Source organism: Saccopteryx bilineata, chromosome 10 (genome assembly GCF_036850765.1).
Source record: "Saccopteryx bilineata isolate mSacBil1 chromosome 10, mSacBil1_pri_phased_curated, whole genome shotgun sequence".
Lineage (NCBI taxonomy): Eukaryota > Metazoa > Chordata > Mammalia > Chiroptera > Emballonuridae > Saccopteryx > Saccopteryx bilineata.
Genome location: NC_089499.1, coordinates 53,825,510 through 53,853,267, shown reverse-complemented (window position 1 = coordinate 53,853,267; position 27,758 = coordinate 53,825,510). Strand labels below are relative to the sequence as shown.

The window sequence follows — 27,758 nt, the reverse complement described above, 5'->3', positions numbered from 1 at the left end:
AAATATTCAGTCACCACAACTGGTTGTATTGGTGAGATATGAATACTGGTGACTTTAATTTTCTATAAGATGTAGCAGATATAAATTATTTAAATGTCCATTTAAATTATTCTTAAAATTGGTTTTCTCCAATCTTCTTTCTCTTAGATATACAGGAATTCTTAGGGCCTTAAATATCCATAATTATTTTAAAGGTTAATTAGAAACAGAGTGAATTGGGCTCCTACCATCCCCTATTTTAAAAGTAAGATATAGGTGATGACTTGAATGATGGTTTTGCTGGTTTTGTTCCATTTGTTTGTCAATGTTTAAAAAGAGTCAGGAATGTTGACTGTTACATAAATTTTAAATGACTGATATGTGAGAACTACTATGTTTCAAAAACCTGATTACTTGAAACTAATTTTTCATCTTGCCACAAGCATCACCTGATTCATATCTTAAGAGAAATAATTGGAAAAACTGAGATTTTCTTTGCAAAAGAGAATTGTTGAATGGGGATACTTTTTCAACTATTTGAAGACACTTATTGTATTATAACTTCTAGTTAGAATTGTATTATTGCAAAATAATCTTTAACTGATAATCTTAATTTTTCATTTGACTATACATTTTTAAGATAAGAAGTTAGAGTACAGGAAATGTTAGTTGTTATTAACTGCTCATTGTAAAAAAAATAGGAAAAAAGCAAATTATTTTCACCACTATCATCTTTGTTTTCCTGGAAATTCTAGCTGATGTAGTTAGCAAATACAACTAAATGAATTCCTATACTATGGCTTGCTCACCTAGAAATTCCAGAAAAGTAGACAAAAAGCTATTAGAACTAATATGAATTTTAACAAGAGTGTAAGTCATAAATGAAATATACAAAATTAATAGATTTCTTTATTCCAGCAACAAATAGAAAAGAAAATGAAAATTTGATATCATTCATAAGACAATATAAATAACAATTATCTAGAAATAAAGTTAACAATGTGCATTTTATGATTGGAAACCATCAAAAAATTTTATTAAGAGAAATAAATGAATAATAGAATGAATGAAAATAAATATTTTCTCATGGGGAAAATAAAATATTATAAATGTATCAGTTCCTCCTAAATTAATTTACAAATATAATGTAATTCTCATCATAATCTGAATGGAACTCTATTGTGAATTAGAAAACACTGTGCTAAAGTTCAGCTGGAAAAAAAATGTGTGATCACTGATGATATTTTTAAAAGGACAGATATGAGGAGAGAATACGTTCCAATTAATATAGCCCTAAAACTCTAAGTTTGTAAGAATGAAAACAGTGAAACACTGGCTCAAGGCTCATATGACAGAAAAATGGAATAGTAGAAAAATCAGCCTAAAGACTCAAGGGTTTAATATGTAACAAGAAATGGTTTTTCTATCAGTAAATATTTAACTATGTAGAAAAAATTATAAAGCTGTTTGTTTTACCTTGCAGTACAACCCCAAGTAATCTTCACATGTGGAAATATTTAAATGTAAACCTGAAATAAAGTATTTCTGTCACTTTGGTGAGGGGGGTGCTTCACCAGTCATCTAAGGAAATACTTAAGGATGTTTACAAGGACTTGAATCAACTGTCAGGATACTTTTTAAATTCTAGTGATAGGCCTGACCAGGCGGTGGCGCAGTGGATAGAGCGTCAGACTGGGATGTGGAGGACCGAGGTTCGAGACCCCAAGGTTGCCAGCTTGAGTGTGGGCTCATCTGGTTTGAGCAAAAATTCACCAGCTTGGACTCAAGGTCGCTGGCTCAAGCAAAGGGTTACTCGGTCAGCTGAAGGCCCATGGTCAAGGCACATATGAGAAAGCAATCAATGAACAACTAAGGTGTCGCAATATGCAACGAAAAACTAATGATTGATGCTTCTCATCTCTCTCCGTTTCTGTCTGTCTGTCCCTGTCTATCCCTCACTCTGACTCTCTCTCTCTGTCTCTGTGAAAAAATAAAATAGAATAGAAAGCCCAGAAATAAAACCACATATATATGGTCAAATAATCTTTGATAAAGGGGCCAACAACATACAATGGAGAAAAGAAAGCCTCTTCAGCAAATGGTGTTGGGAAAACTGGAAAGCCACATGCAAAAGAATGAAACTCGACTATAGCCTGTCCCCGTGTACTAAAATTAATTCAAAATGGATCAAAGACCTAAATATAAGACCTGAAACAATAAAGTACATAGAAGAAGACATAGGTACTAAAATCATGGACCTGGGTTTTAAAGAACATTTTATGAACTTGACTCCAATGGCAAGAGAAGTGAAGGCAAAGATAAATGAATGGGACTACATCAGAATAAAAAGTTTTTGCTCAGCAAGAGAAACTGATATAAAAATAAACAGACAGCCAACTAAATGGGAAATGATATTTACAAACAACAGCTCAGATAAGGGCCTAATATCCAAAATTTACAAAGAACTCATAAAACTCAACAACAAACAAACAAACAATCCCATAAAAAAATGGGAAGAGGACATGAACAGACACTTCTCCCAGGAAGAGATACAAATGGCCAACAGATATATGAAAAGATGCTCAGCTTCTTTAGTTATTAGAGAAATACAAATCAAAACTACAATGAGATACCACCTCACCCCTGTTAGATTAGCTATTATCAACAAGACGGGTAATAGCAAATGTTGGAGAGGCTGTGGAGAAAAAGGAACCCTCATTCACTGTTGGAGGGACTGTAAAGTAGTACAACCATTATGGAGGAAAGTATGGTGGTTCCTCAAAAAACTGAAAATAGAACTACCTTATGACCCAGCAATCCCTCTACTGGGTATATACCCCAAAACCTCAGAAACATTGATACGTGAAGACACATGTAGCCCCATGTTCATTGCAGCACTGTTCACAGTGGCCAAGACATGTAAACAACCAAAAAGCCCTTCAATAGAAGACTGGATAAAGAAGATGTGGCACATATACACTATGGAATACTACTCAGCCATAAGAAATGATGACATCAGATCATTTACAGCAAAATGGTGGGATCTTGATAACATTATACGGAGTGAAATAAGTAAATCAGAAAAAAACAAGAACTACATGATTCCATACATTGGTGGAACATAAAAATGAGACTAAGAGACATGGACAAGAGTGTGGTGGTTACCAGGGGTGGGGGGAGGGAGGACATTGGAGGGAGGAAGGGAGAGAGTTAGGGGGAGGGGGAGGGGCACAGAGAACTAGATAGAGGGTGGCGGAGGACAATCTGACTTTGGGCGAGGGGTACACAACATAATTTAATGACAAAATAACCTAGACATGTTTTCTTTGAATATATGTACCCTGATTTATTAATGTCATCCCATTACCATTAATAAAAATTTATTAAAAAATAAATAAATAAAATAAAATAACAAAAAAATAAAAATAAAAAATAAAATAAAATTAAATTAAATTAAAAATAAATAAATAAATTCTAGTGATAATGAAAAATGGAAAAATGTTTAAATGTTTGACAATGAAGATTAGGTTTAGTTTAGGTTTAGCTTAGTAGAATATTATGCAACCAGAAAGAGAGAGCAAGAGAAATGAAGGGGGAGCAATGAGGGAAAAAGAGATATAGACTCATGTTTTTATAATTAATATTATATATGCATATGCCCACATGTACACAAAAATGATAGTGAGGCATAGCAAATTTTAACAGGAGTGATGGCATTGGAATTATCTTTTTTTGGTCTCTATATTTTCTTTTTTATAAGTAATATGTATTTTTTCTAAATAAAAGTACATACTCAATCTAAAAAATAAGATAGACTATATATATTTTTTTAATTCTATTAGATACTCATCAAATCAACAACACCATTTTTGTGTGATAGTCAAATTTTTATGCAGAATAACAAATAATAAAATAGATGAAAATTTATCTTGTAATAAAGATGAAAGGTGTTTTAGTTTTTTTTTTAATTGGAGTAAGGAAGACGCAAAGTGAGATGGAATATCTATTTCTCTAAAGCTGAATTATTATTGTACTAAATTATCATCATCAAAAGATCAAGTCTACACTTCCATAAGAGACTGGCAAGAGGGAGGAAGAGTTGCAGTAGCAGAAAATGAAAGAACAGCTGAGATCAAGGAGAGTGTGGCAGATAATCACTAATGATTAACAATAATTTGGTCAGTTGTAGCTACCAGTAATATCACACCAAAATAATTATTCTGTAGGCTTAAGCACTAGTTGAAAACAAGTAACTAAATAGGCAGTATAACAACTAAATAAGTACACAGCAACGTATTTCATAGATTACCTACATTCTTCTATGTCTCTGTTGCTAGGAGGATGTTCTTATAACACTATACAGAGTGTAGCAAATGGAGGTTTACAGTTGTTCATATGGTAGATATTACAATAACTAATTCTTCCTCACCCTGTATTTTTATCTCAGAAATGAAATCCATTTGGCTCCATTCCTTATTCTAGCATCATTTATGCATAGTGTAGAAATAAGTATCATTGGATATAGGATGTGTGTGTGATCCTAAAGGGACATAAGTTGTAAGCCAGGAGATGTTTCTTGCTTATGGTGGAAGGGGTAGACCACAGATAGCACTCATTGTCAAAGGGTGCATGGTAGTGAGGAGGATTTTCATTACTAAAATTTGGGTCACAATTTCAAAAATTTACATTGGAGCGCTTCACGAGTCAGATATTTTACAGCAGCTACGTAAATGCAAATTCAGGTAAGGAGCCGGCTGTATCTTTATTAGCACTGCTTCAAAGATAGAAAGGGGTTTTGGCAGGGAAAACAGCTGCACAAGTGCATGAAGCTTTTCCCTTTCCACAGGAAAATTGATGTAAATGTGTTGACATGCTTGGCTTCGTTCCTTTTTATTTCTTGTAAGAGAAAGTCTCTCTTTGTCTCTCTCTTCCTAGTCTTCCTCTCTCCCTCCCTCCTTTTTATTTTTCTGCCCAAAGCCTTTATTCAGTTGGTATATATATTTTTTGCCTAAAATTTATATTATCAGAACTATAAATGAGACATAGAGAACTCATTCTATTAATATATTTGTATAAGCTCTAATAAGGCATGTAAGTAAAATGTTTGAACAACAACTTAAGTGAAACATCTAAAATAAATTTAGTGTGTACAGAAATTGACTTGAACTCCAGTAAGCGATTGTCCTTTCTTGTTTTATGCTTATTATTAAAATGTTTTAGCAACAATGCAACCAAGTATGGTAGTTAAGAGATCTGAAATTTGCATTGGGCAGTTTCAAGTACTGTTCTCTGACCTACAATGTTGTGACCTGAGACAGTCATATTATACTTTCAAGACTCAATTTCTTCTTTTGTAAAATGAGTTAATAATAGTAGAGTTTAGTATAATACAGTCTAGTATAGTAAAGAATATTTCTGATGGTTAGGTAAGGTAATGCATATAAAACCTTAGAACATGATTGGCACATAATAAACAGTTGAACATTATATATTTTTTCTTTTTATTTTAATTGGTGGGCAGACAAGGGAGAGAGATGAGAAGCATCAACTAATCATTGTGGGACTTTAGTTGTTCATTGATTACTTTTTCATACATGCCTTGACTGGGAGGCTCTAGCTGAGCCAGTGACCCCTTGCCCAAGCCAGTGACCCCTTGCCCAAGCCAGTGACCTTGGGCTCAAGCCAGTGATCATGAGGTCATGTTTATGAATCCCATGCTAAAGCTGGTGCTTCCACACTCTAGCTGTTGAGCTCACATTCAAGCAGATGAGCCCATGCTGAAGTGGTGACCTCGGGGTTTCAAACCAGCATCCCCAGCATCTTAGGTAGATGCTCTATTGATTGCACCACCACCTGGTCAGGCTGAATACTATATTTCCAAAGCAATAATGACAGAGATATGTAAACATCTGTTCTTAGAATATTGAGGGGAATATTGTGATAACACATCACAGAGAATTTGGGAAGTCAACAATGGAGAATGGGTGAACTTAGTAAAAAAACTTGTATTGTTTTCTATTTTGATTATTATCTTCACATATTAAGTGCCCATCTGTCCCAAGCGTACTAAGCAATGCACATTCGTATGCCTTCTCCTCAAAACAATCTTATTTATAATCATAATGCAGCTAACTCATTGAGGTGAAATAACTTCAAAAGTAAACACTATGAACAAAAACATCAAGCTCTGATTCTACGTCTTATCAACAGCAAGTCCTATTTTATTCCTCTCCTCTTTACTGCCTCTGTAATTGAGGAGAGATTCAGATAAAGACCCACCAGGAGACTGAATTTTTCTGTCTGGCTTTAGCCTTTAAGTCGGGGACAGAGAGCCTGCCCCTACTGTTTATAGAGCAGAACTGCATCAGGTAGAGCTGCAAGGACTTGAATTGTAATGCTGACCTAAAAAGTTGATGGAGAAATGAGCTTTACACAGGTGGTAACTAGCTTTAAATAATGGCAAATGGGTAAACTTTAGTCATACTGTACTGGAAGGAGAAAGCTTAATATGAAGTAGAATTTTCAGGGCTGAGCTGAGAGACTCAATTTGAGTGTAGCTTTGACTTTTTGGGGGCAAAGTGTTGGACTGTTAGGCTTCATCTGAGCAAAGATCAAAACTGGCTTTTAGAAACCTGAGAAGCCCTAATGATAAAGCAGGGGTAAGTCCTGGGAGAGTTTGCAAGTAGAATTTTGTAGGAGTTGACCTTTGTTACAGGTAGATTAATTGTACTAGTTGTAGTCTACCGTGTGCTGTGTTAAGAGAAAGAACTAGAGGGCAGGTCATCGTAAAAGGCAGGCCCCGAGACAGTCCTCAACCTTAAAGTAGTATGGCTGCTTTAAGGTTTCTCATGGTATTTGGGATCCCAGGAAAACATTTTTTTTTCAATGCTTCTTTCTAAGGAAATCAGATTTCTTGCTAAAGTCAGCATGTCAGGATTACTCAGATAGTATAACTTCACATAATTCTAAGAAATAAATACTGTGCTTTCCAAGGGGAGTATTCTTCTGGTTAGGCTGCCCTCCTGAAACCAGGCTTCTGCTATGGGACCCTTGGGTGATTCCTGTAGGCACAAATTCTGGAGCTCGGAACATCTGGTTAATCTCATGTGAAATAGTGTCAGAGAGTTCTCCAAGGGGAAAAAGTGAGAATCAGAGACCCATGTGACCCCTCCCAGAGAGGACTGCCAGTCCTTGCCAAGCACCCAAAGGGGAACTTAAACAATTTCCTAAAGGTCTTCTAATGTGCTAGGACCACTGAGGGGAAAGCCTTGTGGCAGAAAACCCCCTTTCCTGTGTCTAATGGTGTTACTAGGCTAGTTCCTAATGTCCTTGTGAATAATAAATTAAATAACACATGTAGCTTGTTTAGGTATTCCCTCACAGATGATCAGCACTCCATCAATGCTAGATGGCTAATGATGTCACCAATATTCATTAGCTATGTCAACTAAACCAATCCCCATAAACACTTCAGTTAAGCTTAGTTTTTTTTTTTTCTATTAGTTAATTTTTTAAATTGAATTTTGTTGGGATGACACTGGTTAATATAGTTATACAAGTTTCAGGTACCCAGTTCTACAACACATCTCTGTACACCATATTCACCCCTAAGTCTATTAGTTTTATAAGAAGTAAAGCATGATTCAAAATGGTAGCCAGAATGAGTATAAATTATTTTCTCTTAACCACCATGACCCATGTATTTCCCATGCCATCCTTGTTCCTTCTTTTCAAGAGGAGAAAACTAAAGGTCAAGTTGTTGATTGCATTTTTTTTTTTGGTGGTCTACAGTTACATGTAGTGTTTGGTTACACACACACTCTCTTTGAAACTCAAGTCCTGAATTTTGAGTGAATTGTTTTCACTATGAATGAGTCTCTCACATCCTGATGGTGTGCTCTCATGTGGCGCTCTCTTGTCTTTTCAGATCCCCCAGATTAGTTATGCATCAACGGCACCCGAGTTAAGTGACGATCGGCGCTATGACTTCTTCTCCCGCGTGGTCCCACCTGATTCCTTCCAAGCCCAGGCCATGGTAGACATTGTGAAGGCACTAGGCTGGAACTATGTGTCTACTCTCGCATCTGAAGGAAGTTATGGAGAGAAAGGTGTGGAATCCTTCACGCAGATTTCCAAAGAGGCAGGTAGGAAGAGATTGCAATGATCAAGATGACCCTCTTCAAATGTCTGTGGCTCGTAGGTTTCTTTTTAGACTTTACTAAACAAACACTAAAGATAATCATAGTATATCTAATTCTCACATCCCTACTGCCAGTGAAGTAAATCTGTAAAGTCTTTGTTTATAGCACTGTGTTGTTTTTGAAGAGAATATTTTCAAAATTATGAAACTGAAGTCTTTTAAAATATTTGTAGAGAAATGTGGAGAACATATGTTCCAAAATCAATATCTTACCTTTGTGTGATAAACAATAGTGTGGATTACTTCTAATATTTGGAAACCTGAGTAATTGTGACTAATAGTGCCTCTCAATGCATGCTCTCTTTCTCTGCTTCTCTCTAATACCGGGAGACTTGTTTAGAATTTTGAGAACCCAATCACAGTGGCACTTTGCTTTGGAGAAGAATAACAGTGATGGCTCTGGCTGACTTGGGCAAAACAAAATTAAATAAATTATTTAGGCAGAGGACTGTATTTAGACACATAGTCTGTGAAACATGAGATTATTTTGAGAAAGATATTTCTATTAAACAACACTTGGAAATGATTCTTTTGTTTGTGTATTTAGCTCATATTGGACCTAATGTTTAGCTCAATGTGTGGCCAGTGGTCTTCCATTAGGCAGATATTTTTAATGAGGCAAAAACTTCACACTTAGAAATTCTAACAATAAATATTCAGGTATACTATAGTATACATATGTTGCAAAATGTGTGCTTAATATGCCTATACAGTTATTTCACTAAAATGAGGTCTTTAGTTTTGTTTGTAAGAATATCATCGAATCCAAATTGTTATTGATCAGAGTATCTATAATGGTAAAGACAGACAAGCAAGGCAATAGAACCAGAGGTCCTTATGAGGAAAAATTATGTCATAAGTTCTAAAAACATTGCTGTGATGTTGGACTGTCAGACTACAGACATACTAACACATATCATGCTTTAGGAAATAGACTACTCAAAGAAGGGAGTCAGGCTTGACCAGGCAGTGGTACAGTGAATAGAGAGTCAGACTGGAACACAGAGGACCCAGGTTCGAAACGCCGAGCTCACTAGCTTGAGCATAGGCTCATCTGACCTGAGCACAGGCTCATCCAGTGTGAGCATGGGCTCACCAGCTTGAATGTAGGGTTGCTGTCTTGAGTGTGGGATCATAGACATGACCCCATTGTCACTGGCTTGAGCCCAAGGTCACTGGCTTGAGCAAGCAGTCACTTGCTCTGCTGCAGCTCCCGGTCAAGGCACATATGAGAAAGAAATCAATGAACAACTAAAGAGCTGCAACAAAGAAGTCAAGACTTGCTTGTAAACCTGTAAATCCCATGATTTTAACTCAGTGCCTCATCATAGCTGTAATTTCAAAATTTCACTGGAGAACTTGGGTTATTTTTGTTTGTTTTGTTTTTGTATGAGAGAGAAAGCGAGAGACAGACAGAAAGAGAAAGAAATAAGAAGCATTAACTCATAGTTGTAGCACCTTAGTTGTTCATTGATTGCTTTCTCATATGTGCCTTGATCAGGGCCCCTTGCTCAAGCCAGCAACCTTGGTCTCAAGCTGGTGACTTTGGGGCTTTGAACCTGGGTCCTCAGCATCCCAGGCCAATGTTCTATCCACTGTGCCACTGCCTGGTCAGGCAAGCTTGGGCCATGCTTATGTTCTTCCCTATGACTGAAATATTCTCACCCTTAATACCCTTGACTAGGTGGCTCCTAATCATGAACAGGTCTCATGCTAGAGTCATTTTTTAGATTTAAACAAGCAAATACACACTGATTCTTTGGTCCTGTCAGCTGGCCTTGTGTCGCCAGTGTCCTCTCCTGCATCCCATGCTCACCTCACTTGTTTCTTTCTCGTCCCCCAGAGGAGACTGTCTGCCTCATTTACTCTTGCGGTCCCAACTGCTATGCTTCCGAGGAAAATATTTTTAGTATAACTCAGTTAGAAACTTTCTGACTAGAAAAGGAACCTTAACCCTGTCCTGTCCTGGTGGCGTGCTGAGGTTTGTACAGCTCATTAACAATCACCTTCATGAAGCCCTAAAGAGATGCCTAATCGTTTTTGATAACTAATTCTCTTATTTATTCCTTGTTTCCTTGAATCCTGCTTTAACCAAAATAAGCGTAGAGGTTGTTGACTTAGAGATATGAGCATAAAAACCAATAGATAGGACCAATAATAATCCAAAGCTCAGAGGTGAAGTTCAGATACCTTCTTGCTCTATTGCTGTCGGTGACTCTCCAGCTTAATGCTGAGCCCTGCACTGGGCAAAGCAAAGAGCACTGCCCATTTTGTTAGAAAATTTACAGTGTTCATAAGCTCAAAATTGTGTTAATTTTTCAGTAAAGCACAGTAACAAGACAAATATTTGCTCTGTGTCTTTTATAAAGGACTGATAGAGACAGGTTAGTCATGAGTCCTATATGGGCTTTTCTTCCTGGTGTTACTTGGTGAGCATATAAGATACAAAATCAGAGTCTGCTATAGAGTGACGCTGCAAAAAGGACAAAGTCCTTGTAACGTGGGCTGAACTCCCTAGCTTGTATACTTAGCTAATCATACATTGAAATGGTGCAGCTGAAAAATAAAGGCTGTCCATCTTGGAAATAGCCTGTAGTCTGAGAGCCTTTCCTCCCCCTTGAGGATGAGAGGAAGCGTCGTGCAAGCTGCAGGAATGCAGGAGGACACAGAGAGTTCTGGTAACGTCCCACAGTTCAGTTCCTCTTCTCCTACAAATATTATCATACTTGGTGTGTATTTATAACAAGTTCCATTGGAAGCATATCATATGTACAATTCATTTTAATCTAGTCACTTCTGTGCTTAGCAAGTGTGTCCTGCCCTTTCCCAGGGAAAAAGAAGAACTACAAGAAGGGAAATTACAATTTCCATGTGTGTGGTAAGTTACTCACTCAGTGTGTATATTACTTAGAAAAAACCTGAGGCTGGAAACGTAATCTGTTGTTTCTTCAGTTAATTTTACTTCTGTGGGCCTCTCATAATGTGAGCATCTTGCAACCCCAAAGGTGATTCCAATATATAGAAATACATATTCACAGTCTATAACCTCTAAAAAGATTCAACTACTTTCTCTGTTGTCCAGTCAAAGAAACAGCAAAATAGCCTAATTCAAAATAAATTTTAAAAAAATTTACTCTCGGCCCTGGCCAGTTGGCTCAGTGGTAGAGCGTCGGCCTGGCGTGCGGGGGACCTGGGTTCGATTCCCGGCCAGGGCACACAGGAGAACTGCCCATTTGCTTCTCCACCCCCCCCTCCTTCCTCTGTCTCTCTCTTCCCCTCCCGCAGCCAAGGCTCCATTGGAGCAAAGATGGCCCGGGCGCTGGGGATGGCTCCTTGGCCTCTGCCCCAGGCGCTAGAGTGGCTCTGGGCACGGCAGAGCGACGCCCCGGAGGGGCAGAACATCGCCCCCTGGTGGGCAGAGCGTCGCCTCTGGTGGGCGTGCCGGGTGGATCCCGGTCGGGCGCATGCGAGAGTCTGTCTGTCTCTCCCCGTTTCCAGCTTCGGAAAAATACAAAAAAAAAAAAAAAAGAAAAAAAAATTACTCTCTTGCAATTACTGGGAAGCATACATGATTGAAACTTTCGAGAATTTTCAAAGATAATCCTGAATGCCCACTTTTCCCCTTTGCCCACTGACTCTAGAGCCAGAGAAAGAGATTATCCCGTGCGTACTTGCAGGAGGGCAGTGTGCCGTGGAGAGGAGCAAGCCCTGGGGCTCTCCTTGACCAAGCTCAGATAGAACAATTCAAGACCATGATATCAGAGAAAAGAAGTCATCCTTCAACCGGGGTTGTCTAATTTGTTTGGAACATAGAGGTCTACATACGGTTTCTTCAAACTGTCAAAGAAAACCTCAGTAATTCTTCACTCATGTATAGTCACGGAAGATTTAAATATGCATGAAGAGATACACAAGCACCATGGTGTCAGAAAGATCTGGATTTGAATAACAGGCCCCAGCACTTCTGCGCTGTAAAAAATTGACACATGACTTAACTTTTCAAGTTTCAAATTCCTATGTAGAGAATAAGAATAAAGATGCCTACTTCATCAGGTTAGTAAAATAAGTATGATCATGTATAGAGAAGCACTTAATACCCGATGATAATTAGTGAATCACAACAGTTTGCTGTAAATCAGTAGAGTTATCATTGGAGTTTGAAAAGTTTAAAAATAACTTGAGTGATAGATGACATTAGCTTTTACTTATAACTACAAGGTTATTTATATATAAATATATACTATATATTACCTCTGAGTTGTTGTTCTTATAATATGCTTTCATCATATAACAAACATAAGAAGAAAGTGAACTATTCCCATTGTCCTGTGTATGTGGTGTGTGTGTGTGTGTGTGTGTGTGTGTGTGTGTGTGTGTGTATAGAAGAAAGAGAGAGCAATGGCTCAATGATGTTTCTATGTAGTGCTGGCAGGCTTAAAGGAGTTACTTCCCTTCTTTCTGAACAGTTTGACTTTGAAAACTATGCTTCTTCTCCTTTATAAAGTCTAAAATACTCAAGTATTTTATAATACTTTAATTCCAAATTTTACTTGGACCTAAGTTCTAAAGCCATGTTGCTGGTGAAACCAGCGTCTGCAGTGCCCCTCCCCATGCACATAGTTACAGGACATGGGGTGGTCTCTTCTCAGCAGACTCTGCTAGAACCAGTCAAGACAATGATGCCAGAGAAATGAAGCAATCTTTCAACAGGGGCCATCTAATTGTTTGGGACATGAAGCCCTACGTACAATTTCCCTAAACTGTCAAAGGAAGCATCAAATTCTTCTCTCGTGTAAAGTCATGAGATTTAAATATGCATGAACGCTGCTCCTTGTTGAACTTTCAGAGAGGACTGTAACGTGATTTTCTCAGATGATGAGATTTTTGTAAAACAGTCATATTTGCATAAATTGCTCTTTTTATTTGAATAGATGCACATGCAGCAATTTATGGCTTAATATTCCAGAGAATGAGAGAATATTCATTGTCAACGTGCTTTAAATTCAGGTCAACATAATAACCTAAATAGTCTAAATTAGCCATAAAGACTTCTTTTTCTAAGTGAGGGTCAAAGTAAATGCTTATGATAGCATATGGCACAAATATAGTCTAGATATTTTGAACCAAATTTAGTTCAAGGATTATAATAGTAAGGACATTACATATAACACTTATAGTTTGCCATACAGTTTTTAGGAGAATCCCATGAATATTGCTTCACAAATAGTAATGATTTGTTACTTCTATGGTATCATGACACACATCAACTTTTCAGAGCCTGGAAAAACATTTGAACTATCCTTTTGGTATTTCATGCCAATCACATAATAGAGTTGAGATGAGAATCACATAATAGTTATTTCAATGGATGTTATAAAGTAGATTTCATTATTAGTTAGATATACTCTAGAACTTCTTTTTATTTAACACTTTACCTTGACCTAGAATACTTTTTCCTTAGGTGAAGTCTTAATTGACTATTAGTAACTATGATTTAGCCTCCATTTTTTTAGCTCTCAGAACTAGTTGCATTTGCTCATTCAAGAATTCTATTTTCATTCAAGAATCCTGTGCTTCTCTCTCCACTGATGCAACATTCTCTTTCATTGTGATAAATGTCAATCCTCCTTCCTTGTCGTAACCTCTACAAGGTCAAGGATTTTGCCTTGTGACTCCATCATATAGTCTAATTTTTGACATATAGAACTATGTGTTCAGGGAAGGAAAGAAAATATTGTATTTTTCCCTTCACCTTTTTGGGAAAAAAAAGCATGCAGAGGTAGTACTTATGTATAATTTTTATGATATATAATTTTGTGACTTGTGGGTCAAAAAAATTATATCTTACATCTGTTTGCTGTGGTTTATTATAGTTGCCCTCACCCTGAATTCATTTCATTCTTGCTTCTTATTATGCCCACACAACACTTAAAGCAATATGACACAACATGACTAGAATTCCCAATGTCATCATCTATGTGGACTATGAGTTGTTGGTTCTTGTCTTTGTCTATGTCATGGTGAATATAGAAAACTAGGAGACTTTTTTTTTTTTAGTTTATTTGAAAAAGAGAGATAAACAGGAGGGAGAGAGGGAAGAGAAAGATGAGAAGCATTAACTCATAGTTGTGCCACCTTAGTTTTTCATTGATTGCATCTCATATGTGTCTTGACTGGATTGTTCCAGCTGAGCCAGTGATGCCTTTCTCAATTCAGCAACAGTGGGATCATGATATTGATCCCATGCTCAAGCTGGAGACTCTGTGCTCAGGTTGATGAGCCTGCACTCAAGCTGTATGATCCTGTGTTCTCACTGGTGACCTCAGGACTTGAACCTGGGTCCTCAGCATCCCAGGTTGATGCTCTATCCACTGCACTACCACTGGTCAGATTAGAAAACTATGAGATATTTTAATATCTATTTGGAACATTTCTTCAATGAAGTGTCCAATGGTCCCAGTTTATGTATATGTATTAAACATTCATGGATGTAATTTGAAAACACAAAATCAAAAGAATTCTCATATTATTTATCTTTAGTTGTGCTTTTTTAAAACTAAATGCTAAGTTTCTCATGAAAAAGCATTATGTTATTTTTTTGACCCTCAGTGATTAGCACAATATTTTAGATTTTAACCTATGCTCAATTTATTAGCACATCCTAAGTATCTCTCTCCTTATCCCCAACATCATGGCAGTCACTCAAGTCCTGCATTTGTATTATAGGTTTCCATGTCTCCAGCTTAGCCCCTCCAACATAGGATCTATTCAGCTATGATGATAATCTTTCTAAACTACAAATAAAGCTGTTTTATCACTGTTGCTACTTTCCTTTTTCCCACAGTATCAAGTTAAAGAAGTCCAGTGTAGAATGTAGGTCTTTCTCATCCAGTGTCTGCTTTCATCACCAGTCTCACTCCCAGACTATCCTGTCCTCTGTAATTCCCTCCTCGCGCCCCCTGCATATGCTTCCTATCCCAGCACAGTTAGCTTCCTGTGGCTGTCAGGATGTTCTTGGCTTTTGCAAATGTTTTGGTTTCTGCTTGGACTGCCAGCTAACTCCCATTTATTTTGTTTTAAAACAGCACCTTAGGAAAAGCTCTCCCTGACTTGGTCTTCCTGCATGGTTTAATTTTGGATTGTGTGTGGTGTGCACGTTTGTCTTTCTTCTTCTTCTTCTTCTTTTTCTTTTTTTTTTTCTGTGATAGAGTCAGAGAGACAGATAGGGACAGACAGACAGAAAGGGAGAGAGATGAGAAGCATCAGTTCTTCGTTGCAGCCCCTTAAGTTGTTCATTGACTTCTTTCTCATATGTACCTTGACGGGGGTTCCTATATTTGATTTAACGGGGGGCTACAGCAGAGTGAGTGACCCCTTGCTCAAGAGGCTCAAGCCAGCAACCATGGGGTTGTGTCTAGGATCCCACGCTCAAGCCAGTGACCCTGCATTCAAGTTGATGAGCTCGCACTCAAGCTGGCGACCTCGGGTTTTGAACCTGGGTTGTCTGTGTCCCAGTCCGACACTCTATCCACTGCACCACGACCAGGTCAGGCACGTTTGTCTTTTATTAACAGCACATTTTTAGTTCATTTCTATGAATACATTTATGGAAAATGATCAATTGCGCAGGTCTTCATGAGAGAACAGGCTTGCATGTCACTGTAGAGCTAAAGAGGTCAGACATTCACATTCCTAGCCTCCCTTGAGGCTGGTGCACAGCCATATAACCAGCTGTGGCTAATAAGAATATTTACTATAGGTAAATCAAGAGCTAGGGACATGAAGAGCAGAAACACTGGGAAACTCATTTTGTTCACAGCAGTGGCAGCAGTACCCATGTTTTAGGGTGGGTGTGGTCTCCAGCATGAGTTGGCCGCAGTAGTACAGTCTCGGACTTCTCATTTCCAGGAGTAGCAAGCAGCTGCAGAGCCCCAACTAACCTGGGTCTGTGGCTCTTTGGGGGCTTTGGTTATGAAAGTTTAGACATCCTTTGTTTGAGCTCATTTTCTGACTTTGGTTCTGTGGCCTCCACAGTGATTCTGTGAAGTACCCAGCATAATTTAAGTAAATTATTTTTCTACTTAATCTAGACATATTTAACTGTAATTGTTTGGCTTTTACCTTTAATGTTATAATTGAGAGTATTATTTCTATGAGTCCATAACATTTTGTGCATAACTCTATCCTATAAATTTTTGCATATTGTAATCATGGTAATCTGTCTAATTATCCTCTCCATTATAATGTATATTTATTGAGAACTGGTATTATGTTGTATTTGACTTACAACACTATACCCAGGATAATGTCCAACATATTTAAAGCTCAATAAATGTACATAGAATTTAAAAATGATCTATTAATAATATAGGAGGTGAAGACTCAAAGGTTATAGTTAGTACAGTGAAACTGTTGGAAGATTTTTCAGTTTTGGTTTTCTATCGTCATTATGAATCTGCTATCATACACTGACTTAAGGGAAGATAAAATGGGGTATGAAATCAGGGCATAGGCCTTATGCTCATACACTGCATATCTGACTACTTTCTTTGTGTCACATACTGTTCCAGGGTGATAATGATAAATAACAATTATGGTAGTCACAGGAACAAGACAAAAATATCATGTCTGCCTTTTTATGTAGAAATGAATATGTGAAGGGGGGCGACAGCTCCCTGGGGCGTGCTGCCAGAGCAGGCTGGGGGGTGCTCAGCCATGCCTCAAAGGGTAACCGGACTTCACTAGGCAACCTAAATGGAGTGGTGAGTGCCATTTCAGGAAGAGAGAGTCATGTTGAAAAAAAAAAAGAAAATAAATTGTTTAATGTAATTTGAATTTTTAAATGGTATAAGAGACATAGAATTGCTTTGAAAATTTTTATGGCTTTTGAATTACTATGATCTAAAGTGATCTTCCATGTGTCATGAGACCTATTACAGAAAGTGCTTTGGTTTGGGGCCCAAAACTTGTAGGTCTGCCTCTAACTCCTCCAGGACTGACTGTGAGTCAACATACTTCTTTGAGTTGCAAAGTCAACACATATTTATTGAGAAAACTCATTACATTTGACTTAGGTAGTTCTCCAATTCATGTTAGCCTGATTGGAAAGGATGGTTTTCTTCTAGGCAATAGACTGTCCTTGTTGATGTGGGACTAGAAATAGATGGTGAGTGTGTTCATGAAGAAATAATCAGCAGAAAAACATATCTCTGCAATTCCTTCTCATCTCTTCTATGTACCTTCACTGGACCTGAGCAAAATGGAGGAATGAGAAAAGATCTGAAGATAAAGTGACTCCTACATGGGTATTACCTTCTGTTTCATGTGCTAAAGAGAGGAAGGATATTGGATTCTGGAACTGAAGTAGAAGATGTAGTGAAAGGGAACATAGCTCATCTTTAACCCTTTGAGTAGTGAGTTTTTTGTTAATCCTTTGAGTGAGGATGTACATGAACATTCATACTACTCAAAGGGTTAAATATAGTGGGAGAGACTCACATAGAGAGAGTGCTATTGAACATCGTTGTTTTGGGGTATCTTACTTTGCAAAGTAAGTAGGCTTTTGTAATAATATTATTGCATCCACTGAAATTTAGAAGTAGAAGTTCTGATTTATTCTCCCTGCTTGACGATACTGCATTATCCTTCAAGTGACTTTTACCAGTCTTTACAAACTTATTCATTGAAAGAGACTTCCTGGTTTGAATCTTATTAGTTTTGACAGATGTCAGCAAGAAAGATAAATTTCTGTAGAAATATAAAAGGAGGAATATTAGTTAGTTTATAGAACTGGAGAGAAGTATATAAAGCCAAGTTCAGGTCCTTACAGAGGCTGCCTATGTCTTGGTCATGGCAAAGTCCGACACTTTGATTTGGAGCTCTCCTAAGGCTGCACATAGTAGGAAAAGAGGTGTTTCCCAACGTAATCCCAATCCTTAACCCAACGTTGGGATGGTCACAGTTTTAAAAAAGTATTATCTTTTTGGTTGCCTTTTCCAGAGGTTTCCCATTGTTTATCTCCACTAAAATAAGCAAGTGCACAGAAGCGGGAGGCACCTTGAACTGCACCCATGCAGAAAAGTGCACTGTTTATTAGCACAGGTGAGAGGGTGAACACTGGGACTGGGCAAATGGATAGTTTTGAAAAACAGGCAGATACTGCAGTCTAAGAGACTAAAATAATTGGTTGCTTACAAAATACCTATTTATCTATTTACTGGACTTCAACTCCTTCCTAAATTATATTGTATTTTGAAAAAGTTGATATGTGCAAATACAGTCTCTTTGAGGCCTGCACAAAGGGACCCATTTTTCTTTAATGTGACAAATCATCCCTGCTGTTCAATCTTTTAAGGATATTATAGGAAATTCTACAAAGACCCACATCAATTGCATTAGCACTCTCAGGCAAAATTAAGGACGGTAGGTGATCAAGATCTCTGACAGTAAGAGTAGCTGTTCAAACACATGACGTTGACTGACTTTGAAATACTATGACTCTGTGTACCTCCAAATTTGCCTATTCCCAATTCTTCACATTTCTTGTTATTCTTTTGGCTGGATGTCTTAAATAGCAACTTAAACATACTGCAATAATTATTACAGAATATTCCATTGTGCTAATATTTTAGAGCTGATATCAACTGTCAAGCAACCTCTATTTTAGATAGGTATTACTGGGATGTCATCACACTTTACAAGTCATAGTATTAAGATGACCCTTTGAGAACCTAATCTAATAGGCTATAACATACACTTTTGCATTACAAGGGAAAATTAAAAGTAAAGTTATTGTGATAGTGATAAAGTCCTTAAGAGAAACATTTGAGGTTTTGTATTAGAAGGGCTTAAAATTAAAAGAAGCCTGACCAGGCAATGGCGCAGTGGATAGAGCGTTGGACTGGGATGCGGTGGACCCAGGTTCGAGACCCAAGGTCACCAGCTTGAGTGCGGGCTCATATGGTTTGAGCAAGGCTCACCTCAAGCAAGGGGTTACTCGGTCTGCTGAAGGCCCACAGTCAAGGCACATATGAAAGAGCAATCAATGAACAACTAAGGTGTCGCAACGAAATACTGATGATTGATGCTTCTCATCTCTCTCCATTCCTGTCTGTCTGTCCCTATCTGTCCCTCTCTCTGTCACTGTAAAAAGTAAATTAATTAATTTTAGAAAAAAAAATTAAAAGAAGGCTTTCTATAAATGTCCATGTATAAAAAGGTTTTACTTTGTTAGGGTATTTGTGATTTCTGAGATTTTTAAAAATCAACACCACAAACATATATCTGGTATATTTTTTATTAAAGAATATAAATTCCCTTGGAAAAGATAAATTTGTCATAATTATAACTATGGAAATTATTAAGGTTGTCATAAGTATAACTATAGAAATTATGATGGAAAGTGACTATATAGAAGTGTGTAGAAGGTTCACAAATTATAGATTCTTCTCAAACATTTTTGGCAAAAAAAATAGTTAAAATTTAGCTTCATAACAGGATCAGTTATTTTCTTAAAATCTAGTATATGGTAACACACTTAGTACACACTCTACTCACCACACTTTTGATTAACTAACACAAATCATTCTACAAGCCTGTTCTCATGGATTTTTTGTCCAGCAGTAGCCACTGAGTAATTAAGAAAGGTAGTAGATATTGGAATGACTTTCATTAGACTCATAGATTGCATTCTGCCCTAGGGTTTGCATAATTTATCTACTGGGCTCCCATTTTATTTTTCCCAGCTTTATTAAGATAAGATTGACACCTGACATTGTGTCAGTTTAAGATGTACACTTACATATTATGAAATTATTACCTCAGTAAGGTTAGTAGACATTTATTACCTCACAATCACTATTTATTTTTTTGTGGTGAAAACATTTGATTTGCTCTCTTAGCAATTTTTAAGTATGTACGTTGTAATAAAGTGCTATTAACTATATTCACCATGTTGTACCTTAGATCTCCAGAGCTTAGTCATTTTATAACTTAAAAGTATGTACTATTTAATACACATCTAATTATTCACACTCACCAGCCCCTGGCAATTACTGTTCTTTTTTTTAATATAGATTTTATTTATTGATTATAGAGAGAGGAGAGAGAGATAAAGAAGAAGGGAGGATTGGGAAGTATCAACTTGTAGTACTTGCTTCTTGTATGTACCTTGACCCAGCAAGCCTGGGGTTGAACCAGTGTCCTCAACATTCCAGGTCAATGCTTTATCCACTGCACCACCACAGGTCAGACAGCAATTACCATTCTACTCTCTGTGTCTTTGAAATCAGCTTTTTAGATTCCAAATATTATATAAGTGATATTATACAGTATTTATCTTTCTCTGTGTGACTTATTTCACTTAATGTAAAACCTCCAACATCCATTTCTGTCACTGCAAACAGCAAGATTTCCTTCTTTCTAATGATCAAATAATGGTTCATTATATATACACACACATACACACATACCACATTTTTGTATACATTCACCCATAGATGGACCCATTGGTTGGCTACTTTGAATAATGCTACAATGAACATGGGAATGCAGATATCTCTTTAAGATCCTGACTTTATCTCCTTTGGCTATATATACCTAGAAGTATCATTGCTGGATCATATGGTAGTTCTATTTTTAATATTTTTTATAGTGACTGCTGCTATTTACATTTCCATAGTGCCCAGGGGTTCCCTTTTCATTATATCCTTGTCAATACTCATTATCTCTTGTCTTTTTAATTATAGCCATTCTAACATGTATGAGATGGTATCTCATGGTTTTGATTTACATTTCCCTGGTGATTAGTGATGTTGAACATTTTTTCATGTGCCTGTTAGCCATTTGTATGTCTTTGGGAAAATGTCTCTAAGACATTTTTTAATCAGACTTACAAAAATTACTTTTGTTATTGAGTTCTATGAATTCCTTATATGTTTTGGATATTAACCCTTTATCAGAAACATTATTTGCAAATATTTTTCTCCCAATCTATAGGCTGACTTTTTATTTTGTTATTTCATTGGCTGCATAGCAAGGGTTTTGTTATGTAGTCTCGCCTCTTTATTTTTGTTTCACCATTTGTACTTTTTGATGCCATATTCAAAAAAATTTATTACTAAGTCCAAGATCATGGAACATTTTTTAATGTTTTCTTCTGGGAATTTTACAGTTTCAGGTGTTTTGTTTAATCTTTAACCTATTTTAAATTAAATTATGTCATTGTGTGAGATAGACTCTAATTCCATTATTCTGCAAGATTATCCAACATTCCAATATGATTTATTGAAGAGATAATCCTTTCCCCATTGAGTATTTCTGGCTCATTTGTCAAATATTAATTGACTGTACAGGCAGAGTTTCCTCCCTCCTCTCCTGACATCTGGGCTCTTGATTCTGTTTCATTGGTCTATGTGTCTATTCTATGCCAGAACCACACTATTTTAGCTACTATAGCTTTGTACTACAGTTTGAAATCAGGAAGTGTGAAGCCTTCAGTTTTATTCTTTCTCATAATCACTAAGGTTATTTAGGATCTTTGTGGTTCTATACAAATCTTTGATTTTTTTTTATTTCTTTGAAAAAATGCCACTAAAATTTTGATAAGGACTATATTTAATATACATGGTTTTGAGTAGCATGAATATTTGGACAATATTAATTATTCTGATCCATGAACATGGGGAGTATTTTATCTATGTCTTTTTAATGTTTTCTATCAAGTCTAATAGTTCTCAGTGTACAGAATTTTCCTGCCTCTGTTAAATTTTATTCCTAAGTATTTTATTTTTTTGATGTTATTGTGAATTGGATGATTTTCCTCATTTGTTTTTAAGATATTTTATTGTGTATAGAAATACAACTGATTTTTATATATTGATTTTATATTGTTTAACTTTGCTGAACATATTAATTCTACCAGATTTTTGGTGGAGTTTTTAGTATTTTCCATATATAAGGAATTTTTTATTTATTTATTTTTACTTTTTATTTTTTAGTGAGAGGAAGGGAGGCAGAGACAGACTCCCTCATGCACTCTGACCAAGATCCACCTGGCAAGCCCACTAGGGGGTGATGCTCTGCCCATTTGGGGCCCTTGCTCTGCTGCAACCGGAGCCATTTTATAGCTACTGAGGTAGAAGCCATGGAGCTATCCTCAGTGCCCGGGGCCATCTTGTTCTAATGAAGCCATGACTGCAGGAGGGGAGGAGGAGGAGAGAGAGAGAAGCAAGAGGGGGAGGGATGGAGAAGCAGATGGGGGTTTCTCCTGTTTTCCCTGACTGGGAGTCAAACCCAGGACTTCTACACATTGGGTTGACACTCTACCCCTGAGCCAACCAGCCAGGGCCAAAGGTCTTGTCATCTGTAATAAAGCTGTATTTTACTCTGTTCCAATTTGGATTTATTTTGTTTCTTTTTCTTGCCTGTTTTCTCTGACTAGGATCTCTGGTATTATGTTAAATAGAAATGGTGAGAGTGGGTACCCTTGTCTTGTTCCAGATTGAAGAGGAAAAGCTATCAACCTTTCACTGTTGAGTATAATGTTAGCTGTGGGCTTGACGTATTATGTTGAATTATATGCTTTTTATACTCAATCTGCTGTGTTTTTATCATGAAAGGGTGTGATATTTTATCAGATGCTTTTTCTGATTATTGAGGTGATCATATGATTTACACCATTCTATTAATGTAGTATATCCCATTTACTAATTTGTGTATATTGAACCATTCTTACCTCCCAGGGAAAATTCCAATTGATTATGGTAGATGATATTTTTAATGTGCTGTTAAATTCAGGTTGCCAATATTCTGTTGAGAATTTTTTTATTCTATATTTATCAGAGATATTGGCTTGTAGTTTTCTTTGCTTGTAATATACTTATTTTGCTTTGGTATCCTGATAATCCTGGGCTCAAAATGAGTGTTTCTTCCTCTTCAATTTTGTAGAAGAATTTGAAGTTTAACATTAATTCTTCAGTACATGGTTGTTGAAGTTCTTCAGGGGAACCATTTGGCTCTGGAATTTTCTTTGTTGGGAGATGCAGATATATATTTATTAGCAAATGAGAGATAGACAAAGAGAGGAACATACAGAAAGAAAGGGAGAGAGATAGTCAGGCTATTGGGATATTTCTGATTTACTCTCCTTCCCAGGTGTTGGTCTGTTCAGATTTTCTGTTTCTTCATGGTTTAATCTTGATAGGTGGTATGTTTTCAGAATTTATCAATTTCTTCTAGTTTATTCAATTTGCTGGTGCTTTTATTATATATAGTACTCTGTAATTATCTTTTATTAATTATATGTTATCAGTTGCAATGTCTTCTTTTTCATGTCTAATATTTTATTTTAGTGAGAGAAAGACAAAGAGCGACAGAAAGAGACAGACAGAAAGGGAGAGAGGCAAGAAGCATCAACTCATAGTTACAGCACTTTAGTTATTCATTGATTGCTTCACATAGGTGCCTTGACCAAGGGGCTACAGCCGAGCCATTGACCCCTTGCTCAAGCCAGCAAATTGGGGCTCAAGCCAGTGACCATGGGATCATGTCTATGATACCACACTCATGCAGGCAACTTTGCACTCAAGCTAGATGAGCCCACGCTCAAGCTAGAGACCTTGAGATTTCAAACCTGGTCCTCAGTATCCCAAGTCGATGCTCTATTCCCTGCACCACCACTGGTCAGGCTCATGTCTGATTTTATTTAATTGATTTTTTTCTCTTTTTTCCCCAGTTGTCTAGATAAAGTTTTGTCAATTTTATTTATCTTTTCAAAAACCAGTTCTTAGTTTTGTTGGTCTATTTTTGTTATTTTCTGGTTTCTATTTTATTTATTTCTGCTTCAATCTTTATTTCCTATGTTCTGTTAACATGGGTCTTAGTTCATTCTTCTTTTTCTAGTTCCTTGAAGTGTTAAATTATGTTGTTCATTTGAGGTTTTTCTTTTTACTTAATGTAGACATTTAGTGCTATAAAATTTCCTCTGAGAACTGTTTTTAGTAGATTCCTTAAGTTTGGTATATTGTGCTTTCATTTTCATTGGTTTCAATATATTTTTTGACTTTTTCTTTTTGACCTATTGGTTGTTCAGGAGTATTTTTTTAATTTCCACATATTATGAAATTTCCAGTTTTCTTCCTGTTATTGATTCCTAGTTTCATGACATTGTGGTTAGAAAAGATACTTGGTATGATTTCAATCTTCTTAAATTTTCTAGAACTTGTTTCATGACATCACATAATCTATTTTGAAGAATGTCTCATGTGCATTGGAGAAAGATGTGTATTCTGCTGCTATTGGGAGGAATGTTCTGTATATATCTGTTAGGTCATTTAGTTTATAGTTCAAGTTTAATGTTTTCTTACTGGTTTTCTAACTGGATCATCTACCCATTATTGAAAGTGGGGTATTAAAGGCCTTTGGTATTATTACAGTGTTGTTTGTTCATCCCATCAGATATGTTAGTATGTTTTATTGTTTTCTGGGTATTTTGTAGTTTCCTTGTTCCTGTCTCCCTCTCATTCTGCGTTCCTTGTGAATTGATTTGTGTGTGTGTGTGTGTGTTGATATGCTTTGATTCCCTTTTCTTTATCTACTGTAGTTTGTTTGGCAGTTACTATGAAGCTTGCATAAAACATCTTATAGATTTAAACGTCTTTTTTAGGTTGATAATAGGTTATTAACTTAAATTGCATATAAAAATTACCCTTTTCTTTCCCCACCCTTTTATATTTTTGATGTCACAACTGACTTTTTACATTGCATATTCATTTACTTATTATTATAGCTATAGTTTTTATAATATATCTTTTTTTTATTGTGAGAGAAAGACAGACAGGAAAGGAGAGAGATGAGAAACATCATGTAGTTATGGCACTTTAGTTGTTTACTGATTGCTTCTCAAATGTTATTTGATTGAAGGACTCAAGCTGAGCCAGTGACCCCTTGCTAAAGTTGGCGACCTTCAGCTTTAAGCCAGCAACATTTGGGCTCAAGCAGGCAACCCCATACTAAGGCTGGCGACCTTGGGGTTTCAAACCTGAGACCTTAGCATCCCAGGTCGATGCTTTATTAACTGTGCCACCACCAGTCAGAGTTTTAATACTTTTTATACATGAATTAATTGATTTAATACATCACCATATTACCATAGTAGAGTTTTCTAAATTTGACTCCATATTTATCTTTATCAGTGTGTTGTATATTTTCATGCAACCATGTTAATAATTAGCTTCCTTTTATTTCAAGGTAAAGAACTCATTTCAGCATTTTTTAAAGACAGTTCTATAGTGATAAACTCCCTAAACTTTTTGTTATCCGAGAAAGGCTTTCATTTCTGAAGAACAACTTTGCCTGATAGGATACTTTGTGTTGGCATTTCCCCCTCTTTTTTCTCTAAATACATCATTCTACTCTCTCCTGACCTCTTAAGATTTCTACTGAGAAATATAATAGCCTTATAGGCATTCCCTTGTAGGTTACACTTTTTCTTTTCCCTCTCATTGCCTTTAAGATTTGTCACTGATTTTTGACAGTGTTATTATAATGTGTCTTGGAGAAGAGCTCTTTAATTGAGTTTGTTCAATGACCTATGAGCTTCATGAAGTTAGATGCCTGAATCTCTCCCCATATCTGGGAAATTTTCAGCCATCCTTTTTTTTTTTTTTTTTTTTGTATATGTGCTGCTGAAGTGAGTACCAGCCATTCTTTCTTTAAATAAGCTCTGCCTCCTCTCTACATCTCTTCTCTTTCTGACACTCTAATAATTCACAGATTGCTTTTTTGATGGTATCTGATAGAACATTTAGGCTTTCTTTATTATTTGTTACTCTTTTCTCTTTGTTTTTCTCTGACTGAATAATTTCAAATTTCCTGTTTCTTACAGATTTTTTTCTTCTGCTTAGTTCCTTCTGCTATTGAAATTTTCTGTTAAATCTTTCATTTTATCCATTTTATTCATTAGTTCAGATCCCAAAAACATAGAGTTGCCATTTATCTAATATAGAATTCAAAATAGCTATTTTGAGGAAGTTCAATGAGCTACAAAACCCCTTACAAAGATAGTTCAATGAAATTAGGAAAAGAATAATACTTGAATAAAATGAGATGCTTAACAAAGAAATAGAAATCATAAGAAAGAATCAAACAAGAATTCTGGAGTTAAAGAATAAAATGGTCAAAAAATAAAAAAAGAATAAAATGAATATTATTGTGATATACTGGTGGCATTGTTTCCTTGATTTTTTAGGTTGCTCGAGTCCTGTATTGCTGTCTTTGCATCTGCGACAACAGTTACCTCCTCTAAGCATTACTAAATTACTTCAAAAAAAAAATATCTTCCATCAGTCTTAATAGGGTTCTGAGGCTTTTTCATTCCTTCTATGGATATACCTGCTCCGTGCTTCCTTCTTCCACTGTGTCAGAATTTTTAAGCTTTTATGTCTTTTTTTTTTTTTTTAAATCCTGTGATGTACCATGGATGCTGGAGACCTCCCTTTTGCTTTCTCAAGTTTGTGATATCTCCCTGGCTCATAGCTTCATTTTGGCTTTATGTGTATGGTTTCTATGTATGTTTGGCTGTCTTCCAAAGCTCATGCATGCCACCAAGCAGGCATAGCGAGCCAGTCACAGGCTGGGGGTGTGTTTGGGTGAGGTGCACGAAGCACTGGGGGTACCCATGAGCTAATTGAGGGAATCTGTGGGCAAGGTGTGCCACATGAGAGGGCTTCTTGATGGTGTCCATGATATAGTTAGTAGAATCTGCAGTCCTTCAATGTCTTCTGAGAGTCCTATCTGCCTAAATTTCAGTCTATTCTCAACTCCAGTCATGCATTTTATGACTCAGAACTCTGGATAAAATGAGCTAGAGCTATACCTCTTAGGCAGTATCCTACACAGGTGGGAAAGTCTGCCAGTCATGCCCAAGCTCTCACTTTCTTCCCAGGAGACATAACAGGGAAAAGAGGTGATGCATGTGAAGCCTAATTGTTCCTTTTACTATCTCCCAACTGTCCACATATGGAGAGAGAGAGAGTAATATATATAATGTTCTAATGATATACTGGAACTTCTCCACTGGAACACTGAACTTTCACAAGGGCTTTCTGTCTATTAATGATTATTTAAGACAGTCTTCTCTGACTCATGGGCCATAGACAAGAGAGTTATATTTAGTTTATGGACATTGCAGGGTCCATGTCCTATTGTTGAATACATGGGTGGGCAAGACTGCTTCTGGGTCCTTTGGTGAGTGGCACTGGTTCTCACAGCTCCCACAGAGTTACTTTTTCTGTGGATGAATGCCACATTGTTGTTATCGAGTGGGAGATATGACAGGAAATATTTTATTCAGCCATGTTGCTGATATTACTCTTCCCACTGTACTTTTGTTATTTTTTAATTTAATTTATTGTGCTTACATAGATTCTAGTGTTGCCCCGATTGCATCTCCCCTCCCCCATATTCCCCTCAACATATCCCTTGCTCCCCTCCCAAAAGCTCCCTCCCCCCTTCCCTTCAGGTTTAATTCCGTTCCTCAGTTCACATTGTTCCTTGGATTCCTGAAATGAATGAGGTCATA

At 36.7% G+C, this 27,758-nt stretch overlaps 1 protein-coding gene across 3 annotated transcripts in view; it reads left to right on the top strand.

Annotated features, from left to right (window-relative positions):
* GRM7 (glutamate metabotropic receptor 7) overlaps positions 1–27,758 on the top strand; it is a 1,011,140-nt gene that overhangs the window by 324,603 nt on the left and 658,779 nt on the right. For all 3 annotated transcript variants that reach the window (XM_066245502.1, XM_066245501.1, XM_066245500.1), the window contains exon 2: positions 7,907–8,123. In XM_066245502.1, coding sequence (XP_066101599.1) covers positions 7,907–8,123 — 217 coding nt within the window. The remainder of the gene's footprint in view (positions 1–7,906; positions 8,124–27,758) is intronic.